We start from the raw sequence: 23,425 nt of genomic DNA on the forward strand, positions 1-23,425 counted from the left end.
ACAGTTTGCCAAAACTCAGTAAGTGGCCCTCCGCCCAAAATAATTGCTCACCACTGGTTTACATGGCCAACCCCAAAGGGTGAGTGGTGTGGGGCATGTAAGCTCTCCCTGAAATGCTCTGTTATTCATGATGGCCAATTGGCTAGTTATTATAATAAAAACCTAAGTCATGGAATACCATATGTATTTTTAATTCACACATTTTCAATTCCTTTGCAAAAGGCCAACGTAAAATGTAATATTATTTCTATGCGTGTTAGATTCTTTTGTGGTATGAGTAGACAGCTAACCATATATGCTCAATGGCATAAAAGAAAAGAAGAATTAACACTTGAATGACAACTAATTCCTCTTTAAAAGGGTGTTTTTAAAGTTGCATTAAAGTGGCTTAGAATAACTGTGATCTACGTAACACTAATAGTACATGGATTCCAAATGGCCTGCCTGGCTGTTCCTATAGGACTAGCGAGGCACATATCTATACTTTCACGCGAGTCTCCATCCCTATAGTTGCAGAGTATGCATGTAGGTAAGCATGTGATATCAAGCCTCTTTCTCCTTCCTGCTCATTGTGTTCATTTTTTATGATAATTACTAACTGTAAAATGATTGTAATGACATATTTATGTTAACAATGACAGCTGTTTTGAGGTAAGGATTATAGTGAAGCAGGGGAAAGCTTGTTTGATCAGCCCTCATTTGGGCTTCAGCCTACTGTCACCAGTTCTGAACAAGAGGATCACCAGCAGCAGGTAAGAGGGGCATGTAATAAAACATTATTTTCAGGTATATTTCAGTTCACAAATGATCAAGTGCTTGACTTTTCTAGCATAGCACTGAACAAGGAGCAGTTTTCTTTTCAACATTTCTTACTGTTCATAGAATATTGCTCAATACTTATGCAATCAGTGGAAAGATATTGCATCTTACACTTCTCCCCATCGAGCAACTTGTTTGTACAATCACACAATGTTTTACTGAAGTGCTATGTTAGCTTGTTGGTGATCAACGTCCCTTGTGTATAAGGAAGAAATTAAGAAAGCAGCACTGAGGTGTTTGTTTGTATTTGTATCTATCCACATTACTAGAGTAACACTGATGAAAATCATTGCATTAAAACCATTTGTAGGGTTGTTCTTCTCCAGACTCATCTCCATACTGTTTCTTAACTCTACTGTTATTACAAGTAAAGTGCATATAGTCTGATCACTACAGAAATTCTAATACACAGTGTCCAGCAGCAGGAGCCTCCAAGATAAAGTCAGAGAGGCCAGTCAGTACCAATGAAAACAAATTACACAAATCCCTTGTACTTTAGTACCTATTAAATTATCCATAACTAAATGAGACAGAAGAGAAGGCTACATGAGAACACGGGAAAGAAGCAATCTCACATTTCAAATGCAAAGTTTTAACTGTATAGTAACATTCATGCAAAGACTAACCCCCCAAAAACTGAGAACAGATTACAAATTGAGGATCTGCCACTTCACTAAGACAAAATAGAACAGAGTGAGAAAATCAGAGACTAATGGATTTATCCACCCACTTGAAGTGTAAAATAAAGTGTACTAATAACGTTCTAGACAAAAACCTCAACATGAAATATGAAATGGTACTATAAATTAATCTTGCCTCTACCTAAATTGTATTTCCTTATCACAGATTCAAAGGTCTGGAAACAATTCACCTGTGGTGTGGCAGCAGTTTTTGGAGAAGAGAAGTTGAGAATACCACTTCCATACTGCGATATTTCATTTAATTGGAATAGTCTGTTGTCTGACTGGAGTAATAATGCATATAATCTATCATATCCTCACCACATGAGCACCATCTTGCTATACTTGAAATATAATCCCCCGCTCCCACATTTATTGTCACTGAATTTATTCAGAGCTTATCTGAAGTTAATTTTTTCATTTAGTTGTAGTGCATCAAGTATATTCCCCTTAGGAAGGAAAGTAAAGTTTTTCCCTCCTAAGCTGCAGATTGTATGTTCTGTAAACTAATGAGAGAAATTTATCTAGAAATTATCTGGTCTGGTACAAGGGCCCCACTGAACAAAAGGACCACCTGTGCTCCAAAGAACCTCTATTCAATCTACATTACCACCAGTCATAATAACTGTTCCAAGATCCACAGGTTTAGTTACTTGCATCATTCAGAAAATTACTGTGCCTCATGGAGCTTCAAACTAGAGTCAAGTAATATACCTTTTACACTGTTGGAAGTAGGAATTCTTCAGTAACAGATGTTCTAAAAATCACAGCATGTCAAAAATTTACAGCTCATAACTTTTTTTCTGCATGTCTCAAAATGCAAACCTCCCAAGACTGACATTATCCTCTCAGGACTAATTCAGCAAGGTGTCCAATACCCAATGGCCCTTTGGGGGAAGCAACATGTTAAATGTTACATGGAGTAACCTTTGGATCTACATTTGAATCAAGATTATGAACTAAATAAAGTAATTGGATACAGGCACTCTGGTGGAAGTCAGAATGTTTGCAGGCAGCCTGATGTCAAAGTTAGCGGGTAACAGGCTGTAGTCAGTGAACACTGGCAACATTCAGTGCATTTCTTCAGCACCTTTCTGAGAACCAATGTTATGCATATCTGTTAATCTCTGCCATGTTTTATAGACAGTGGGGTTGGAGTGTTGTTGTAGCCATGACTGTCCAGGAAATATGCAAGAAGCAAGGTTTTTTTGGTGTTGGACCAATCTTTTATTGGTCCAACAACATAACTGGGAAACACTAGTTTTCTAACATTTTTTGTGCCTGAAAACTCAACACCTCCCAACCATACAGTTGGGCCAATAAAAAATATCACCAAAACCACTCTTCCTTCTCTTCATTATACATAGGCTGTTTCTGGATACAAGGAAAAACTTTCTGACTATGAGAGTAGTTAAGCACTGGAACAGGCTACCTAGAGAAGCTGTAGAATCTCCATCCCTGGACATTTTCAAGAGCCAGTTAGACAGACACTTGGCTGGGATGGTTTAGTCAGTAACAATCTTGTTCTGAGCAGGGGGCCGGACTAGATGACTTCATGAAGTCCCTTCCAGCTCTATGTTCCTATGATCCCATATTAGGCCCAGGGCTAGAGCTTGCAGTACAAGCTAAAGACTCTGGTTGTAGGGGTTACTCAGATACAGCTACCCCCAATAAGAGATAAGCTTAATAATCAGTTTATCTAAGATCCGTGATCAAGTTATCTATAAGCATATTAATATTTTTCTTGCATTTCCAATCCCTGGACTTACAATCGTACTTTAACAGGAGTGTACTGTAGACAGATAACTATAACCATCTTCAAAATAAAAAAGCAGCATTTCCCTCAGGACTTTTGCCACTTCTGTTATTTTGCCATGACTATTGACTATTTAACTGTCAGGAATATTTGCAATGTAGATTGATATAATGCTCATACAAGGGAAAATCTTATTAAATCAAACTAGCATTTCTTTTCTATGGTTAATCTAGAACTTGGCAATTCTCCTTTAGAAGCTATATTTAGAAGCAAAGGTACAAAATAAAAGCCAGCAATTTATTTAGGTAAACTCATACCTGCGTACTCCTTCCACTTGTTCTTTGTTGTAGCCTTTACCACTTTCACATGCACCAGATGCACTGCTGTCCTTTGTGTTAGCGGGCTTACTTTGATCATTGCCACCAGCTGGTTTTTGGCAATAGGGACCACCCCCAGCAGTACTTCCATTTTTCATGATGGCATCCAACAAAACTGTAAAAAGACAAAAATTGATCATAGTAGTAACTAGACACTGTTGATGGAAGATACAGAGTTCTTGCACTTTTTCATTATAAAAGCCATGTTGGGGGCAGGTAGAGAGGGAGGAAGAATCCCCTTTAGTTAACCATCACCAGGTACCACCTTCCTTCCAACTCACAAATGAACACTCCGGAAGCACTGATAGCAGTTCCTTCCTACCCTTCCCCACCATGGAAAACAACAATAGGGGAATATTTAGAGATTGGTAGCTTGTCTAATAATCATTCTTTATTCCGTCTCTCTCTTTATTAAGAGAGACACTAGGATGGCTCTTCTCAGCCTCCAGCTGCTTGTACAAGGAATCAGCCACATTCATGCAGTAAAAAGCCTAAATGCCTGAATAAGCCGTAGAAGCCAGCTCTTCGCACAGCCTCAATGGTCCAGAGTAGACTGAGAACTACCATGTACTAAATTATCTAGTCTCGAGACCCAATTCAAGACCATCTGAGCAACAGAACTGATAAAATCTCGGACTCAATTCCTGGCCTTCTTTCATACTCCCGAAGTGGGCAATACTATATAAAGCGAAGTGCTGAGACTTGGGACAAGTGCCTCACATCATAACAGGACTCGTGTCATAACAGTGGTGTGAAGAGTAGTGTTTTCAAGAAGCCTGGTGTGCCACAGTCCTAGTCAATCTTCCTCTTCTAGGAAGATTAAAGTTTTAGGAATAACAGTATGGAGCAAAAAACATGAACTGCGGTGATGACATGTAAAAGCAGATCACATCCCTGGCACTGACAGCAATGCAAATGATTCCCATAATTCTCAGGAAGAAAAGCAGTAGCTATTTTCTGAAATAGAGGTTAACTTGCATTGATGGCAACAGTTCATTTACAAAGTCAGGGAACACTTGGGCTTATATAGTCCATCTTTGTAAATGATCACTTACTTGCTAGTGATGAGTGGGAGGCTTTGCCTGACTCTGAGTCTTAAGCCAGCAATGTCTGCAGAACAGAAGTTTTTCTTCTTAAAAAAAACCCTAACATTTATGGCTGAGGTAACTTGCTGAATGCAAAGTATAGGCAGGGCATTGCACTCTCATCTACAGATGTTACTGCTACTGATTATAGCTATGATATACCATAGTAGATGGAAACAAACAAGATTCCTATCAATTTCTCTGCCATACTTTGGAACACTCAGGGCAGCAGTGAAATTAAACAATTGTGTCCCTTTCTATGAACAGTAGGCAGCTCACTCTATGCCACTGGATGACTATTCTATTTTGGACTTTTGAGATGTTTTGTACCAGCAAGACGGGAGACCATAAATCAGCCACAGGGCAAAGCAGAGTTGTGGCCTATCTCCTTTACAGTAGCTAAGATACTTGGCTTATACTTTACAGCATTTATAAATACCGTTATACTTTCCAGCACAGGAAACAGAAATCCTGATAGTCCCCATTTAACTTTGGAGTTTACTCATCTACTTAACAGTCAAACTCCTACTGAAAAATGTAAGGACGTTTGTAGAAATAAACACAGGAATCAAGAACAACCTTGGCAAGGTGCAATTTAAGCATAGTCTCCAACAGTTCACTGCATTTTTAGAAGCATCAAAAAAGAACCACGCTAATATTAGATTCTAAATATTGCACCTAAACTAGGGATTGTGTAGTTCATTAATACAAAATAGGAAGCTATAATCATGACAAACTGAGTTAAGATTTTTTTCCCCCAACTCCTGTGGGAGTAGGCCAACAGCATAAGGAAGAACACTTTTTGGCTAACAGTTTATTATACCAATTGAAAAAAAAAAAAAAAAGCAAAGAATTTACCTAAAGTGTCTTTAGAAAAAAAAGCCTTGGCCCTTAGGTGTACTTCCTCTGCCCATTATCCTTGCAGGTCATGATGATACAAAGACCAAGTGAAATAAAAAGGGAACAGGCCTATGGCCTATAATTGAAGCTGCCCCCCAAATCCAGGCATTCATCTACATTAAACATATGTTCTTTTATGCTATATGTGACACTACTGGGAAAGACTGAGACAGGACTCTGTTGATATTCAACCCTTTCTTTCCCTGAAATGAGTCTGCTGTCTCCTTGCTTTCATTTAAGTTCAGCTGGCTCACTTCAGCTCAATCTTAATAAAATGCAGGTGGGCTTGTGGCCAAGGGAATGACACGGTTATGAAAATTCCTGCTATTAAGGAGGTACTTCTAACCTTTATTTAAACAGTAGGCATTAATGAGATCTTTGTAAATCTAGGTTCCCAGACAGGAGAGGCAGAAGGCCTTTTAACACTTTCAAGAGGCAACTTTTAATATTCCATTAGTATACCCATTTGAGAGATAAAGGAGTGCATGCTGTCCTCTTGTAGAGGATGATCTAGAACTCAAGGGGTATGACTTCAATTTCTGCTTTGACCCAACTTCCAACTTGATCTAAGGCAAATCAGAATTAACCCTTTGTTTCCATTTCTGTATTTATAAAAAATGGAACTAATAGTTCCCACTTTGACAAAATCATAGCAAATAAAATGCATTAGTGATTAGACCCTATGATGATAGCAGGTAGACAAGTTGTTATGCTGTTGCCACCTCCAGGCTGGAAAGGTGTAAATGCTTAGAGACTTCCCGATTCACTGTGAAGTTAAAATCAAAGTGTTTAAGTTTGAACCCAGGGAGCCAGTGGTAGGAAGGGTATGACACAGTTTAGCCCTTAAGTATCCTTCCCTTTTATGAACTTGCCAATGTTTAACATGTAATCAAAGATGCACTTGTCCATATCTAATGTTTAATCTGAGCCTGTAGTTGTGGATCTTCATTTCATTAAACTGCAGGTGAAATGCAGCTTATCCTATGAAACAGAAAATAGTCTCTACTTTTCCTCACTGATAAAGTGACTTTTTAAACAGCAAGATGACAGGCAGCACAGAAAAACATTACATTTCATAAGGACATAGTAGTCCCTCTCAACAAAAAAAAATATGCCCTTACACATTTCTAAAGTCTACTTAACCTATGAAAGCAAGTCCATTGGCTTTAGCATCTGCTTCTTGCACTCATCCCTATCTCAGCACAATTGACCAATAGATCACATGAGACTTTTTTTTAAGCTGTGCGTAAGAAATAAGCAAGTAGCTAACAAAGTCTGAATGTCAAAATTTCCAAAGATTTTATGATTTTCCTTGTAAATGATCAGGTTTCATATTCAATGTTAAATAAAAATCCCAAAAAATAAAACAGCTATACTGTTTATGGATGAAAACTGACAATATAGACAAGAGTTTTTTCTCACAATGAGTCAAATGGAGATCATTCAATGCCTTTAGATTTACCCTTCATTTGTTCTGTAAATGTAAAAAGGGGAAATGTAAGGGATGACAGTGCCTTTAAGCTATAGCATCACTAGTTTTATTTGTCCCAAGCTAGTAACAACAAAAAACTTGTGGCTATTCAATTTCTATTTCACGGCCTATGTAGTATTTGATAATGGACATGATCAGGTTCCTACTGAATAGGTGCTCACAAAGAGAAGCAAACTGATAATTTCCAGGTTGTCTCTACACTAGCATGCATCTAAACACTTCTCGTCACTGCACTAGCACCAGGGGCAGCAGCGGTTGTAATACTGGTGTAAACTGGCAATTTGCATTTTTTGTAACCTATACCTAAGAGCAGGTCTACATGACAAGTTGATTAACACCAGTCTGTCTGCATCAGCACTCCCATGACTACTACCACCAGTGGAGGTGTATCACTGCTACTATGGTGGTAGGATGGTAGGATATGAAAATGTTCAATATGCAGAAGGCCAAAGAGGCTATGACTATTTGAAACATTCACTCATTGTCTACTGAAAATTTCCCTCCAGGTAACAACTGAGGCATGTTGGTAGGTTAAGGGTGACAAGATTAGCAATGCAAATGTTCATTCTTTTTCAAGGAAAAACAGAGAGCAAATTTGAAATTTCATAATTAATCAGGCCTATATTAGACCTGCAAAAGATCACTTAAGTCATTAGCACACACAATAATGCAAAAACCTACTATTTTAAACTAAAAAAGGTGGGGAAAAGAATCACAAAGTATTTGGGGAAGTTATTTCCTTTAAATAAAAGATGGTTTATATGTTCAAAACAAGATTTCAGCTTCACCAGGAACTACTAGTGTGAAACTGCAACTATGAGAATGGGTATACTAATGGAATTTTAAAAGTTGATTTGTGACATTGCTGTACAGATATTCAAGAGGACATAAAAGGATTTCAAGAGACATGCGAGGATTCAGTTGTTGCATCAGCAGGTATAATTCATTTTCTTTTCATCAAAAGGATACCAAGATTTTTTCCATTATTTTTTCTGTTCCTTGCTTCTGAATGAAATACTACTGCACTGTATTTGCTTTAAATATGCAATGAAGACAGCATTCACTTTCAAATAATCTTTTGGTGAAGAAAATAATTTTGATTTCATCAATCTGGCACCAATATAACAGCCCTAATGAACACTAGTTCTGCAAAGAACTCTGGAAATCTATGAAGATATAGTGCCAGATATTGTTGAAAATGATCTAAACCAACTGTGGGGAAGATCAGTATCCTCACTGAGCATGTCAGGTACCAGCCTTAGAGTCCTGCTCTGCTTAGAGAGAGACTCTTTGACTTCAAATGGAGCTGTAAACGTATTTTCCAAAACAATCTGGTTCCTGTGTGTCAAATCTAGATTTTTACTATTTGACAATTAAATTAATACCTATGGGCGACTGGTGCCTCCCAAGTCAGGGGGGCATGTGACCCCCACAGTGGCCAGTCAGTGACCAGGGGTGCCTGATCTCACCGGGGGGGGGGGGCACGGCACGCAGCCAATCACACCGACCGAAGCACTCCCATTCCCCAGCTGGCGCTCGTGGGAGGGGTGGGGGTGCCACTGGAACTCCTGCCTGCCCGTTGCCTAAGCAGGGAGCACTGGCTGTCAGGGGGTGTGCGTACACCCCCTATGCGTCAACCACTGTTAATACCACATGGATGCCTAGCAAAGACTTGAAATTATAACTTCCCATTGGGTCATGATTTAGTCAACTGGTTCTTAAAAACAATCACAATTTTAGATTTAGATTTAACAGTCCAATTTTATAATAATTTTCTAAAAAATAAATGATGGAAATATGGAACACCATTTTCATGATGTCATTAGCTGAAATCACTGGATAAACAATGATCTTATATTTCACTTGAGCAAAACTTGTGAAACAGCATCAGAGCAGTCAGCATTTTCACGCAGAAACCTTGTTTACACTAGCAAAACTAAACTTTGCTGACAGTGGGAGCCAGCACATGGCGCAGCTGAATCAGAGCTGAACTGTTTAGTTGCTCACATAGCCAACAGCAAATTCAGTACCATTTCAGAAATGGTGGCTGCAACCTTCTGAAGCCCGTCTGCAAGCCCATCTTTGTTACCACTCAGGAAGTAGCTCTGGTGCACCTGGGGTTCTGTTTTCCAAGAAAATGTAGTGCAGATGGACAACAAGCCATTAAGAACCCTCAACAAAGGCTCTCACCAGTGTCAAAACATTGTGATGGGCTAGTATATGCAAGTACCAAATATAAACAATGTGTTCCATACAAAAACTGATGAGGGTTGGGAGGCAGAAATCAAATTCCAAGGTTAGAGAGAATGAGGAATAGGGTTGATCAAGAAACTTTCATTTTGCCTCCTGTGTGAGAGAATGTCTTATGAAACAATCTTTAATTACATGATCTCTTCCAATTTTCCCCACAAGACCCCTACCTTATTCACTGCAGAAGATGATATTCAGATAATAAGACAGCTGCTCTCTATTTCAGTTTATTCTTATCATTCAGTGTGCAACTCCATCCCTTATTTATTGCACACGAACCAAGCCTGCTCTGCATACAGAATTTTTTTTGGTTGCCTCACCAGTTTTTCAATTGCACTTATCATAGAACAGCAGCTGAAGGCCTCAAAATAAAAACCCTGACTTTTTGCTGAGCTAAGGAGGTATTTTACAGGCAGGGAACTCAGATTAAGATCTTAAATTTACAATGGCCCCTAATTTAAATACCTACTTAAAAACACTCTGGGGTCTCACCATCTCACGTGAGATATGTGAAGAATGAAACATACAATTAATAGCTACTTGCCAAAATTCTGATTTAAACAGCTTGCATCAGCAGCTGCACCCTAAATGCAAGAACACAACTCTCCTGAGTTACAATCAAGGGTCACAGCCATAAGACATCCTCTTTTCCTACAGCCCACAGCCTCATTCATAGCATGACACACTTGGCAATTTCTATGGTGAACAGAAAAATGATCCTAAAGCCGCATGGTCATTAACAATTCATTCCCTACAGTGAAACGCACACTTTACCAAGATGATTATGCAGCGGTAGCTCTGCTTTCCTTTTTAAAGGGACATTCCATTCAAACACAGGTTTTGTCATCTTAATTCTGAGAAGCAGAACAGCTAAGAGGATGAAATAGATATCTGTCATACTAATCCTAAACTGAATTCCCAAAAGTGGTGTTTGTAACTGCACTACTATCTCTTCTGTGTAACAGGGGAATGACTTTGCCTGTCCAGTAAGGAAGAGGCGCAAGACCCTGACAAGTCATAAAACATAACTGGATGAAGAATGTCTTGCATTTAAAAGCTTATCTAAGTCTATCCCAACTATACAGTTGATCCAGTAAAAGATATCACCCTGATAAATCCTTGTCTCTTACATAATTGCTAACATTCGTCAGTAGGAAGAATCCAGACTGAAACTGTCACCTGGCTTCCAGGCCCGTACACCTTTCCATAGATTACATGTATTTTCATGAAGGTAATCCAATTAAACCATGGAAAGCTTTGTGTAGTATCATAGGCCCTAGGCTGTTTGTATTTCAGATGTGCATGCTATTTGACAGGAATGTAAAATATGCGAGCTATCAACTCTGTTTAGACCTCTAGTCAAGCTAAAGCAGCATTTTTTCCCTCTTTCCAATGGTCCTCAAAATGTTTATCAGGTCTTTCAGAAGAAGCCATCTAGAGTAATGGGAGGGGAGGTGGGGGGGGCAACCCCCAGCTCCCCCTCCCCACACAACATACTGACTTTATAAAGCCTTGATATGCAGCTTACTCACAAAATATAACAGGCAGGTTATGGAGGAGCAAAAGCGTTTGGTAAGTATATATGTGACACTACAGGTAAAGCTAGCACTCCGTGCTTGTTATTTTTGGAGCACTGCCCTAGAGTGCAGTTTTAACTTGAAATACTCTGTGCTGCAATTTTTAATGGGTGGGGAAAATAGCTTCAATAACATGCATTAAAAATAAGGGTTCCCTATTCCTCAAATAAGATAAAAGGAGCTTAAGTGAAACAACTCAGCAAGTTACTGCACACTATAATGTTTAGAACAGACTTCATGGCACAGCATGAGTAAGGCCACGTCTACACAGTAGCTTTACCGTGCCTCGCAGCAGTGCCTTCAAGACCTGCTGTGCTGCTCCCCTAAAGGCTGTCTGCTAAACCAGAAGCTAGCACAGCTCCTTTGCATGGTGCTGCAGGTGGTCTTTGCAGCCTCATCACTCAGCTGTGTTAATTACCCTGAACAAGGTACTACAGGGACATGGCCACACCGCACGGCTTCCCGTTTAGGAGGCAGCTGACACAAAACAGTGCAGCATGCTCCAGGGTCGGGGTGGGTAAATCAACTACACAGGCAGGCAGTGTTGCCAGGTCTTAAATATGAAATTATCCTATTGGAAGTTCAAAATTATCATATTTGCTGAAAAACTATTGTACATTAAAAAATACGCAAATAAGTCTTCTTATTTACTTTATATTGCCAGTGAGAGTGTGAGAACTGGGTCATCAAAGTTGAAACATTTCTTTGAGGCAAGCAGCTATAAGAAAGTGCTAACAGCAAACCAAGAAGTTGGTTAACTCTTTGAGAGTGACTTGGGTTTTGCATTTGCCGCATCAATTAGGTGCCTCAAAAATTATTGTACATTTTGAACTAGAAGTGTACTGATATATCTGTCCATAACAGATCAGCACTGATTGAAGGAAAATTGACATTAATAGCAATTGTCTTTTTTTGCCGGTGTAACTGATAATGTCACCAAGAAATGCATGCATGTGCACAGCTGCAGTGTATATGCGGCTAGGAATGCAGCATGACAGCTTGGAGAGCAGCATCCAGACTGTAAGTCTGTGAGGGAAGGGGTGTGTGGGGGTAGACTGAGGACCCCAGGGTGAGAAAGGGAGTGGGGGTGGAGCAGGGGCAGGCACTGCCCAGCTGAAGCAGAGGCAGGGTGCAAGACAGCCACGGGCAGCTTGTGTGGGGGGTGGGGTCCTCACTGCTACAGACACCCCTGGGGAGGCATGTGCCCCCCAGATTTGTGTGCGGGGTGAGGGCAGGCTACCTTCTGTGAGCTTGGGGTCAGGGGCTGCGCTAGCTTCTTCCTGGCAGGGGGGCTGGTCCTGTGCTGAGGATTGGGCAGGCAGCAGTGGTGCTGGGAGAGGGGGTTATGGGGTGAGCTACAGCCACAGTAAAATTCCCCATAGTCCTGCCTCCCAGGGCTGCTGACACCTGCCTAGAGTGCAGCCCTGGCCCAGCCCCCTCGCCCAGGAAGAGGCTGGTGCATCCCCTGGCCGAGCTTGCAGCAGCAGCAGCCTGCCCCTCACCCCATGCACAAATCCAGGCGGCACATGTCCCCCATGCCGCCCCAGGGGTGTGTGCAGCCATGGGGACCACGCCCCCCTCCCTGCCCACAGTTCTGTCCTGTGCCCTTCCCTGGCTGGGCAGTGCCTGCTCCTACGCCAGCCCCCACTCCCTCCACCACTGCGGGGGGGCCTCAATCTGCACCCCCACCTCCCCCCACAGACTTACCGGCCAGACGCTGCTCTCCAGGCTGCATATCGGTGGATAAGACTGGCTGATAACTGGCCACTGTTATGGGCCCAAAGAAACCTTTATCGGTGCGCTTCTCTTTTGAACGCTTTTACTCTTACTGACCGTACAAATACAGTAATCAATTATTATCCTACGCCCGGCGACACCGCACACAGCCCAACGGACTCCCCCCTCCCCCCGCAAGGCCGGAGCCACGCCGTGACCTCCCCAGAGCTGCCTTCTCGCCCCGCGGGCCCGAGAGCCGCGAAGGCGCGGGAAGAGCCCGGGGCCCGGCAGGACCTGCCCCGGCTCCCGGGCACAGCGGCGGCCTGGCCCGTGGCGGTGGTGCGCGGCCCGGCCCGGCGGTCACCTCGGGCGGCGGGGCTCGGGTAGAGCTTCTGGGCCTTGTGCAAGAAGCGCAGGGCGCGCTCGCGGTGCCCGGCCTCCAGCGCCGCGCGGGCGATGCTGATGCACTTCTCCGCCTCGTCGCGGTTGCCCTCCATCGGGGCGACGCGGGTGGGCCCGCTCAGGCGGCGCGGGCCGGATCGCCGGCGGCGACCGCGCGCATCGCCTCGTCCTATCCCGTCCCCCTCCCGGCCGGTGGCGGCGGCTTCCGGGCCCAGTTGCAACAGCGGCGCCTCTTGCGCGTGCGCCGCGGCCGGGCAGCAGCGACGGCGCAGGGGCTGAGCTCCGGGGCTTCCGTGCGGCCCGCGCCTGCCCCGGGCTCGATCTCAGGGGGAGGCGCTCCTTCCCCTCTGCGCAGAGGCCGCAGAAGGCCCTGGCCGGCCGCTTCCCCCCCCCCCACCCCACAGAGGGCCGCCCCAGGTGACACGTTACCACCGTGCAGCACCCGATTTGACTTCAATTACCCATCTGACAGCTGGATAGGAAGGGGAACGGGAGCTTTCTGGGGCTTGAGCTGCACCGCTGTGACTACCTCCAATTGCTGCTTACTCCTTACGGGGGAGGGAGAGCACGCCCCTGTAATATTAGTGTTACCATATACTAACTCCAGAAGTGACCTGAATTGAGTGTAGCAGCACATCAGCTTCGCGAATGTAAAATTGTGGCCATCTCTGCTCCATTACTGTTCCCTTCCACAATTGCACATTCACTCTAAAATCTTTGTGTAAAGGAACAGAAGTAGACTTAAGTGGCTGTAAAGCAAAGATTCAGGACTGCCAAGTCAAACATTATATCTGTCAGAAATGAACATGGAAAGCAGCAGTGGAGGCTCCATGTTGTTCCTCCTACTTCTCCTCCAACTTGTGGCACCTATGCATCCTCCAAGGAAAAACAGAAACAATTGCCTACCATAGACAAGAGCCTTGAGTTTTAGGAGATCCATCCAAACCATGTATAAAAAAAAAAAAAAGAAAAAAAAAGAAAAAAAAAGTGAATTTAAATATTCTCAAGATTTGTCAGACCACCTGCTAATTCAGAGGATGTTACGTTTTGGCCCTTGTTACTCAAATATGTTGAAGACTTACATCTGCTGCATAGATTCCTAGATCCTAGGCTTGCTTAAGATTGGTATCAGGCACTCAAGCATTTGCTTTTCACTATTGCCATTAAGACTAATTAAGTTTTAAACATGTTATAATGAGGGGTAGCATCAGCTATAATGCTGCCTTTACCTCCTGAACACTATCTTTTAAAAATAAAAATTTTTTTTTTTTTTAATGTTGACAAGTCAGAAATTAAACATCAATTCATTTAACTGCAGCAATCCAAGAATGTGCATGGGAAGAGGGCAGTTTGTGGTGCAGGAAGGAAAAAGAAATGCTTGGATACATTTTAAAGTAGTTTCTCCCTTCCTGCTTTCAACACTTTTTTTGAAAACACAATTCCACCTCCACTGAAGATGGGTTAATTAGTTCTCCCCCCCCCGCAGTATCGTTATGCCTTCAAGACATTGACCTTTTAGCCATCTTGCTTTAAGACAGCTATAGATGAGAGCAAGTTGTAAGCAAGAGCAGAATGATATTAAAAGTAGTTTCCTCCAACTTAAGGTGTTTTCAAGCCTGCAGCTTTTGATTAGAAGGTGTCATCTTACTACTAGATCTTTTATGGGAAGAGAATCCATCACACCTCTTGTTAAAGGCAGATTTAAAGAAAGAAAGAGACCATTACTGCTATTGATATAACATTTATTGAACATTTCCACTCTAGTGGATGAAAAGTCTGTACAAAACCAAAACATTTCCTTTTACTTCTGCTTCACATTAAAAAAATCAACCGATCTAAAACAGTCAGCTCAATCAAAACCCACTACAAATACAATAGCTTCTTTGAAGCCATGGTAACACTTAAATATGGTTAAGACTTCAATGCAGAAATTTGGTTTGTTAGACAGCTCAGTGAGCTTTAGCTTCTCAAGTTACAAAAAGGCAAAATTGTGTTTCACAGATACAGTCCACTGGAATCACCAACACTGGACAATTGTTTGAGTACTTAAGAGTCCTGAGATAACAAGGAATCCTGGTATTCTTTAGACAGTTTTCTGTTGTCCTTTCTTTCCAATAAGCGATTTGTGGATATGTGGTATTACACCTAAAATAAAAACCACAAGGCAAGAAATTAAATGGAAGTTATTTCCTAGTCATGTAAAACCCAGAAAAAGAGTATATATACAAAATCAGGATGTGTATATTAGAAACATGATCTGTTAGACTTTAATGCAAGGGTAAGAGGACAGTATTACATACCACCACCAGCAATTGTTGCCTTAATGAGAGAGTCCAGTTCTTCATCTCCTCTGATTGCAAGCTGCAAGTGACGGGGAGTGATACGCTTCACCTTTAAGTCTTTGGATGCATTTCCTGCCAGCTCAAGAACCTGCAGGCACAAAAACTCATTCACTCAGCTAACTCACTGAATTAGAAGAGAGTTATCCAATGGAGAGATTTAAACAGGACTCTGAAAACAGGTGAAGACCTTTATGCATCAACACCTACAAATAAATGCTTTCCCTACCTTCTCAGAGAAGGTTTTTGGAAGCTAGAAGGAATCTACAGACTTGTACCTTTCTGAACTGCTGTTCAGTCAGAGGCCAATGGGACCCCTGGACTTAATGAAGGAGAAATAAGGGGGAAAAAAAATTTCTCCAGAGGGAAAACTGGAATTATGTGTTTATTTCATGAAAGACCCACCAAGCTCATGCATTTGGCTCAAAAAAGCCTAGCCAAAGCACAGAAGAAACAAGAGGTTTAGTATGCTTGCTGTGTGATCAGCAGGTCACATGGAATAGATAGTGGTGCTCAAATTTCCAGCCTGCAGGGCTCCCCAGGAGTCTAGATATTGTGGCAGGGGAGGTGTGGCAGTGTTAATTGCCACTCCTCTACTGCCACATTTCTAGACCCATGAGGAGCCCTGGGGCTAGCACACAGCTGTATTCAAGTACATAACCAGGTCAGTGTGCAAGACAAACGCATGTACTGATGTCACGTGCCAAACCTCCATGTGATCTGGCTCTTGGACCAATCCTACACCACTCATCTGGCCCACGGCGGTGGAAAGTTGGGCATCAATAAACCAGGTATCAATACCATGACTTTGTTTTCTGTGTGATGAAAAAGTTCCAGGCTGGCTGGGAAGGTCAAAGAGCTGAATAATGTAAAAGGGGGAGAAAACACACTTGCCATTAGACAGCAAGTCATGTAATTGTTATGAAACCTTATTATGACAGAAAGATTGTTTTTCCACTGTGGGGGAACTGGGAAGGGACTGAAGACCCTCTTTTAGATCCGATAATGGAAACAGGAGACAACTCTGGTGGAATCTATTCTACTCTGACAAATTACCTCCTGCCCAGGAGTTGGAAATCAGAGTGCTTCTGCAAAGCTACAGGTATTTCTCCAGCAAGCTAGGACACACTTAGTCATGCACTGAGTGAAAACAGGGGACAAAAATCTATCAGGTGTTCACCACCTTTCAGAATCACTGGGAAAATAGGCTAGGTAGGACCTGGAAAAGGGAATCAGGGACATGCTGGCACCGGAGCAGGAGGCAATTCAATAAAACAGCCCATAGGCCTCACTTGTGATGTTGGTGCCCAAGGATGGCACCAATAGGTTCTGTGCAGACTGTCACAAGCTTAATGCCATTAGTGCCAGGTGCTCATCTCATACCCAGAATAGTAAACTTGGAGGTGCCTGGTATCTGACAACTACAGACCTCACGAAGGACTACTGACAAGTGCCACTAGATGTCTGGGTTTTTGTTTTTTTAAGCCTAACACCAAAACAAACCAATGCAAGATCAATTTTCACCATGATTTTTTTTTTAATTCCTGGTGCTACTCTTGGCCTCCAGCATTTTGCAGTACACATGCAGGGACCATGAACTAGGGTATGTTGCACTTACTGACATCCATGCATCCTCAGGCACCTCCAGAAAGGCTCGAGATGTCTAAGCACACTCCACAGACATTTTACAGCTGCTGACCTAGTGAACAGTTCCTTCTAAGCATCCAGACACCTAGTGAAAGGCTTCATTAGCCAGGGGTACAGGGTAGGATGGGTCTCTTATTAGTATCAAGGGTAGTCATTCCTCAGCCTGGGGGCCAGGCAGGGGCAAGCTCTCTCTCTGACCCAAAGTGAGAAAGGGAATGCCTATATATCCTAGCATTGCGCACCCAGTCTGACCAACTGGCATGTACATGGCTCAAATGCCCATGGTGATCCTCAACTGTCCAAATCATTATTGGGAAGTACCCCTTCCAGTTAGTGAATTCATAGCCAGAATCCACAAGGGAAAGGATGGAGATGTGTGTGCTCAAGAGCCCTAACATAGCTGGGAAACCACAGGCTGGTAAGCTCATCTAAAGCCTCCTGTGGGTTGGCAAGACATATGGTATACAAGGCCATCACCCAGTCTCTTGCACAGCCTTTCCAACAGTCAACTTGCCTATGACAAAACAGTTTGCCACAGATCAGAGGCTGTCTGGGGTCATAAACGTCTATGTAACACAAGGAACGCAGTTCTCTACAGGTAAGGGCAAACTCATCATCACTGTCCATGGCTGTATGCGCAAGACAATTTTGGCACAAATCTCCATAAAGGTACACTTCTGCATGTCCAGGGGTATGCACTATTGCCTATCATCAGGTGGCCAAAACAATCTGCTCCTACCAGTTGCTGCTTATCTCCTTGGCCCAGAAACACCGCTTCATGACTTGGAGTCGATCCCCTATACGCTCAGCCAGATGCTGAGCTGCAGCCAAAACAGCTTTAGGGGAGCAGTATCTACTGCTGCCCAGTACAAGCCAGATGTAGACACAGCCCCACCTACTGTTTGGCAGCAAGCACACATGAGCTTCTCCCCCAACCTTTGTTCTTGAGGGCTAATGAAAGTAGTAACAGCAGCCATTGAGGCCCACAAGTTAATGACACTGGGCCAGCAAGGCTATTACTATATACAGATCCATAGCAGGTGTTGCTGGTGAAAGCTCTGGCTTATGATCAATGATGGCCACATCAGTACACCAGAAATAAGGGCAGATATTCAAAAGGCACAAGCTGCAGTGACCAACACCAAAATTCATCCTACAAAAATGTCACCACCTACCCAAAATGTAAAAGCAGGTGCTCTGTCAGCACTTGCAGCCAAGGGATCCTATGGAACTTGACCAGCACCAGGCATACTGTGATGTGTGCTCTCTCCAGCCACCTACTGGTGGAAAAGCAGCAGTGTAATCAGCCACTTTGAAGGGAGATGTGTAGAGATGTCAAACCCACAACTTCTCCATTCTAGAAGATGGAGCACAACCAGTCCCACAAGAAATACCATGTCTTGTTTATAGCTTTAGTAGTTACTTCTCCTACAGATAGGTACTCTTAATAGTGTGACTCACAGGATAGGGCTCCTTAAAAAGGGTTAAACACAGCTCTATGCCACAGCACAGATAGCCCATGTTTTGTACAATTCTGATTTAACATTGACTGTATTATGCAACATCCTTCACTCCCACACCATGGCCTCCATCAAAATGCCAACTTAACTCCCTTCCTGCTGATCCTCAAGACTCACTAAAATAGTTCACTGAAGTATTTTTAGATGAAAGCAAATTCTGATTACAGCAGAAAATCTGTTATCCTAAAACCTCAGAATACAAGTGGCAATGATTATGCAGCTTTTATTTGTCCGAGTTAAGCAAAAAAAGTTGGATTTAAATGAATAATTAAGTTTCCCTTTAAAAAAGTATGCCACTTTAAAATGAACCCTGAATTTAACACAGTATAGACTAAGGTACAAGATATAAATATAATTTAAATAAAATATTGAGTCAATAAAAAAACCCTCTGGACTTAAAGGTTGATTTTCTTCAAAGGTTTGGGGGTAGGGAAGCCATTTAACTTTTGAGGTCAAGCTTTAAAAGAAATACAGCACAATATTTCATGTATTAGGGGTTTGGCCCTGCAAGGTTATATAATGCTGGATACAAAGCATCAACGAAGTAATCACAAGTGTTTGAACCTGGCCTCTTCTAGCTGTGTACTCCTTGATCAGCATCATCTACCAGGCCCACCTAGAAGGTATCAAAACTCCTGCCTGTCTGTGTCTTTACCCGATCCAATTGGCTCAGTTCTCAGTTTATGAATATCGATGACTGTACCCATAATGGAGGCTTATTTCTCAGCTCATGGCAAAGCAACCATCTGCTCAGTAATTACCAACCCCCTGGGGCTTCTTAAGGGTTTGGGTACTTCAGTTAAACGGCCCTTCTTGGTTCCTTTGGCTATGCAGAGATGCAAGCAGACTTGAAGTTCATGCAATTCATGGTCTCCAAACTAAAATATTGTAGCCCCCTAGCCTTGTGTGCTGCAACAGCAGAAAGCATGGCTTGTTGGGACGAGGGAAAAGCTAGGGAGGGTATGGTGGATTACATCACAGGGAGAAGCACTGGTTTGGTGTTCATCTCCTGTGTGGAGGAGAAACAGGGAGGAATAAGCAGGAGTGTGAGCAAAGGACCAACACTGGGCTCAAGTGTACAAAGTGGTAGACTGGTCTTGAAATCAAGACCTAGACATTTTAGAAAGTTTTCCCCAGGGTGATCCGAAATAACTGGTTTAATTCACTAAATTGCAGTTCATGGCATACTATAACAGTTAATACTAGTGTTTAATAAATTAGTTATCCAAGTGTTAATCAAGTCTTGATAATGATTTCTATTTCCAAAACATTAAAGTTGCTTTTAAACACACAACCAACACCAAATTAAACAAGTCACCATCTTAATAAAAAAAGAGCACATTAAATCTACTGAACAACATACAATTCACATTTAGGATGCCAAAATAGTACATTCAGATTGTTAGCAATGCTGTAAGTTATACATTTAAGACCATATTGTTTATCTATCATTGGTTGATACAATAAAAACACACTGACCTACTGTAAAAACTGCAGTTAACTAAGTTTGGAACATGTGTTTCTAGGTACACAAGCTATGAAGAGAGAGTTTGAGTACCTAGGAAACATGTATACAACTTGCAACTTAATCCAGTTTTTACAGTAGGACAAGTTCTGTTAGATCAACCAATGATGATACAACCTTTCTGTAAAAAAGGAAGGAAACAAAAATACAATGGGAAACTTGATAAAATTATTTAAATTTGGGCTACTGATTTATAGCAATTTAAAGGGACTCAATTTAAGTCAATTTACCCCTTTTAAGAATATTAACTGCCTTTCCCAGTCTCTCCAACAGTATCCTTACCTCAGCTGTCAGGTACTCCAAGATAGCAGCACTGTACACAGCAGCAGTAGCTCCTACACGTCCATGGCTAGTGGTCCTGGACTTCAGATGACGGTGAATGCGGCCAACCGGGAACTGCAAGACATCAAGAGCAGGAAGAACATAGTGTAAACACCATAAAAGGTTTGGCAAATGAAAGACTGAAACCCTGCCAACAGCTACCATAAAATAAATCACAGGAAGGCCTGTTTGTTATTTGATGTAACAAAAGCTGATCAGATTTAAAGCATAGTGATTTTGAATACACTTCTTGCATGATTCCTTATCCTATAAAACAGCAATTCTCAGCTTTTTTAGCCTCAAAACAGCCCTTTTTATTTTTTCCAGAGTTTAGGAGCATCCTGGCTGAGAACTATTGAGTTAGAAGCCAACTTACACCAGGTAAGAGTGTCAAGGCAAGACCTCACCCCACTGTACCCTTTTGCCAGCATCTGCCCCCTCCCAGCCATTGATCTGTGCATGAAGGGGTAAGCACTAGGCTTCCAATGCCAGCAACTGAAGCCAGATGCACTTGCAGCCTCTCACCACGCCAGGCACATTGGGGGGGGGGGGGGGAAGGAGGGGGCAGAAAGAGAGAAACAGACAGGGGATAACTCAGGATTTAAATTGTAGTCCTCTACCTATATCTGGCCACCTGCTCATGCACTTCACATGCACACACATTGGAGCAACTGTTAGGAGCAGGGTGGCCAGTGCAAGAGCTGCCAGGCATGGGGACTAGCTACAAGTACTGCTGGACAGATTTTAGAGGTGCCCAACCCCAGCAAGGAGAAAGAGCAATTGCTCATCTTTTGGCACAGGACACATGGGTGCCACAGCCCCTTTGGAAGCATCTCATAGCACTCTGGTTGAAGACCCCTGCCATATAGTAGCAGCAGCAGCATTATGGTTCAAGCTGTTCATTCCCAGTCCAAGCTGTTACTCCTTAACTGCACTGAAACAAACAAAAAAAAACCTCTTCAAGTAATGCAAAACCTAGGCGCTGAAAATAGCACCCTCCAAAGACTAGCCTTTTAAAAATCATGACAATCAGTGGACTTCAACTGCAGCTGTTCTAACATGGAAGCCTGCTGCTCCTGAAGCAGACTGCCCCATAGCAGACAAGCAGCAAACAGAGAAAAACTCCCAAACAAAAAGGCAAAAGGCTTAAAGGACAAATAAATGGGATGAAGCCCTGCAGACTCACCTGCAGCCCAGCTCTCTGCGAGCGAGACACTGCTTTGGTCTTGGTCTTCCCAGAGTCCTTCCCAGCTTTACCACCAGCCTACAAAACAGGGAGGAAGGCGGTAGTCAGAAGCGAACTCCTACCCACTGGAGCCAGCTTCTTCCTCCTATAAGCTCACCTGGAAGCAAGTCAGTCACTCGGGTCTCAGGCAAGAACCGCCCAACAGCCCCGCGCATGCGCTCCCCGCCCAGCAGCCCGAGCCAAGGCGCCGCGCATGCGCTCTTCCCCCACGCCCAGCAGTCCGAGTCCCTTGCTAGGCGCAGGCGCTGAGCGCTCCCGCCGGCCCGCCGCGCATGCGCACCCCCTCCCCCACAGCCCAGCGGCCGGCGAGACGCGAGGGCGCCCCAACGCGTGCCAGCTTTCCAACCATTGCGCCCAGTCTCCCCATGCAGCCGCCACCACCTCCTCCCCGCCGCTGCAGCGCGGTTGAGCAACCCCCACCCCCAACCGTCCCCCGCCTCCGTGGCCTCCTACCATCGTAAGCGGCGCTGCAGCACCGCGCGGGAGAGGGAGGAAGCAGCGAGCGGCTCTCACACACAACAAGACCCCAGCAGCACCGCACACCTGTACCCGCCGCGATTCAAACTGCGCCGGCTCCCGCCTTCCCCCGGTGCTTTATAACCGCCGAACGTGCCCACATCCGGGCACCCGGATCCCACCGCCAGCCAATCGCCGCCGAGGGGGGCGTGGCGACTCTGCGGCCCAGGAGCCAATCGGAGCCCAGCCGCCGGGCGGGGAGGAGAGGGGTGGGGTGGGGCGGGAGGCTCGTGCGCCCGGGCCTCAATGGAAGGCACGCCCACACTTAAAGTGACAGGCGCGGCCCTGCGGAGCCGTCGGCTGCCTGGCGAACCCCGCGGGGCGAAGGGGGGGGGCGGTGTAGGCCCAGTGACCCGGCGCGTCGCGGCGCGAGGGCCCGCGTGCGCGCCCTGCTCCACCCCTCTGCTGGCTCCCGCGCGCCCGGCTCCGCCCGCCATTTTGTCTGGCGCTGGCGGCGCTGCCCGCGGGCACCTACAGCCTCCGAGGCCCCGCGCCCAGGCTCAGGCACAGCTACGGGCCTTTTTGCGACCCGGACACCTGCCTCTGCCCTGCCCCACCCCGTCCCACACATGGGACTTGCAAGTGCCTCCCCTCCACCCCCGGGCGGGGCTTAGGGCAGCTGCTGGGTAAGGAATTGCGGGGGTGAATCCCCCGGGGGAGATGCAGACACGTTGTCTTTTTCTGCAAGCTTTCGGACACACACGCCCTTCCTCAGGCGCAGGGAAAATTAAAGACACCCCAGGGAGAGGCACCAGAGCCTGCCCTAGGTCACTGGAGGAGTTGCAGCCCAACACCTGTACCTGGCCACCCCAACTTGTGTCCCTGCAAAGAAGGGGTCTTTGGAGGATGCAGATCTCCCGCCCCGGGTGCAGCAGGTGGGACGGGCAGACAGGTGGTGTTGCCCTCCTTGGCACGGTGACTCTCAGCCAGGGGTCGTGCAGTAGCAGCACTGCGCGTTTCATTAAAGCGACCCGGAGATTTCAAATAGGCACCCGTAGTGTCAAAAACACCCTGGCCTGCTGCAAAGGAAGGGTATTGGTAGCTATTGAGTGAGGGAGTTAGGGGTCCAGCCTTTGAATCAGAACTGCCTAGACCAGGGATCAGCAATGTTTTTGGTCACAGTGGCAAAAACACCCGCAACCTTGGCTTGAAAGGTGTTGGCGTCCCCAGGGCAGAAGGTGGGGGAGCTGCAAGGGGCCTGATCCTTGTTGTGGCGGTACCGGCAGGCCTGGCCCCTTCCCAGAGGTGTGACTGCCA

The 23,425-nt window shown here is 44.4% G+C and overlaps 2 protein-coding genes across 2 annotated transcripts in view; both read right to left on the reverse strand.

Annotated features, from left to right (window-relative positions):
* Positions 1 to 13,278, reverse strand: part of DNAJB14 (DnaJ heat shock protein family (Hsp40) member B14) — a 33,122-nt gene extending 19,844 nt beyond the window's left edge. The window contains exons 1-2 of the mRNA XM_006264501.4: positions 13,017 to 13,278; positions 3,573 to 3,747 (exon numbers count right to left, since the gene is read on the reverse strand). Coding sequence (XP_006264563.1) covers positions 3,573 to 3,747; positions 13,017 to 13,149 — 308 coding nt within the window. The 5' untranslated portion in view covers positions 13,150 to 13,278. The remainder of the gene's footprint in view (positions 1 to 3,572; positions 3,748 to 13,016) is intronic.
* A 1,501-nt stretch (positions 13,279 to 14,779) lies between these two features.
* LOC102562945 (histone H2A.Z) lies at positions 14,780 to 22,237 on the reverse strand. Its single transcript, XM_014600122.3, has 5 exons — positions 22,106 to 22,237; positions 21,593 to 21,670; positions 20,368 to 20,481; positions 15,355 to 15,484; positions 14,780 to 15,199 (listed from the first exon to the last, which is right to left on the reverse strand). Exons 1-5 carry the CDS (start codon positions 22,106 to 22,108, stop codon positions 15,138 to 15,140), a joined length of 387 nt encoding a protein of 128 aa, XP_014455608.1. The 5' UTR covers positions 22,109 to 22,237; the 3' UTR covers positions 14,780 to 15,137.
* Between the last annotated feature and the right edge of the window lie 1,188 nt (positions 22,238 to 23,425).

The sequence above is a fragment of the Alligator mississippiensis genome, chromosome 2 (genome assembly GCF_030867095.1).
Source record: "Alligator mississippiensis isolate rAllMis1 chromosome 2, rAllMis1, whole genome shotgun sequence".
Lineage (NCBI taxonomy): Eukaryota > Metazoa > Chordata > Crocodylia > Alligatoridae > Alligator > Alligator mississippiensis.

What these genes read in the sequence shown, in the direction of transcription:
- LOC102562945 (XM_014600122.3), bottom strand. An exon ending in TGGAGTACCTGACAGCTGAG is followed by an intron (nt 15,485 to 20,367) that starts GTAAGGATACTG and finishes TTGTGCCTGCAG; the next exon opens with GTTCTTGAGCTGGCAGGAAA. An exon ending in GGCAACAATTGCTGGTGGTG is followed by an intron (nt 15,200 to 15,354) that starts GTATGTAATACT and finishes TTTTTATTTTAG; the next exon opens with GTGTAATACCACATATCCAC.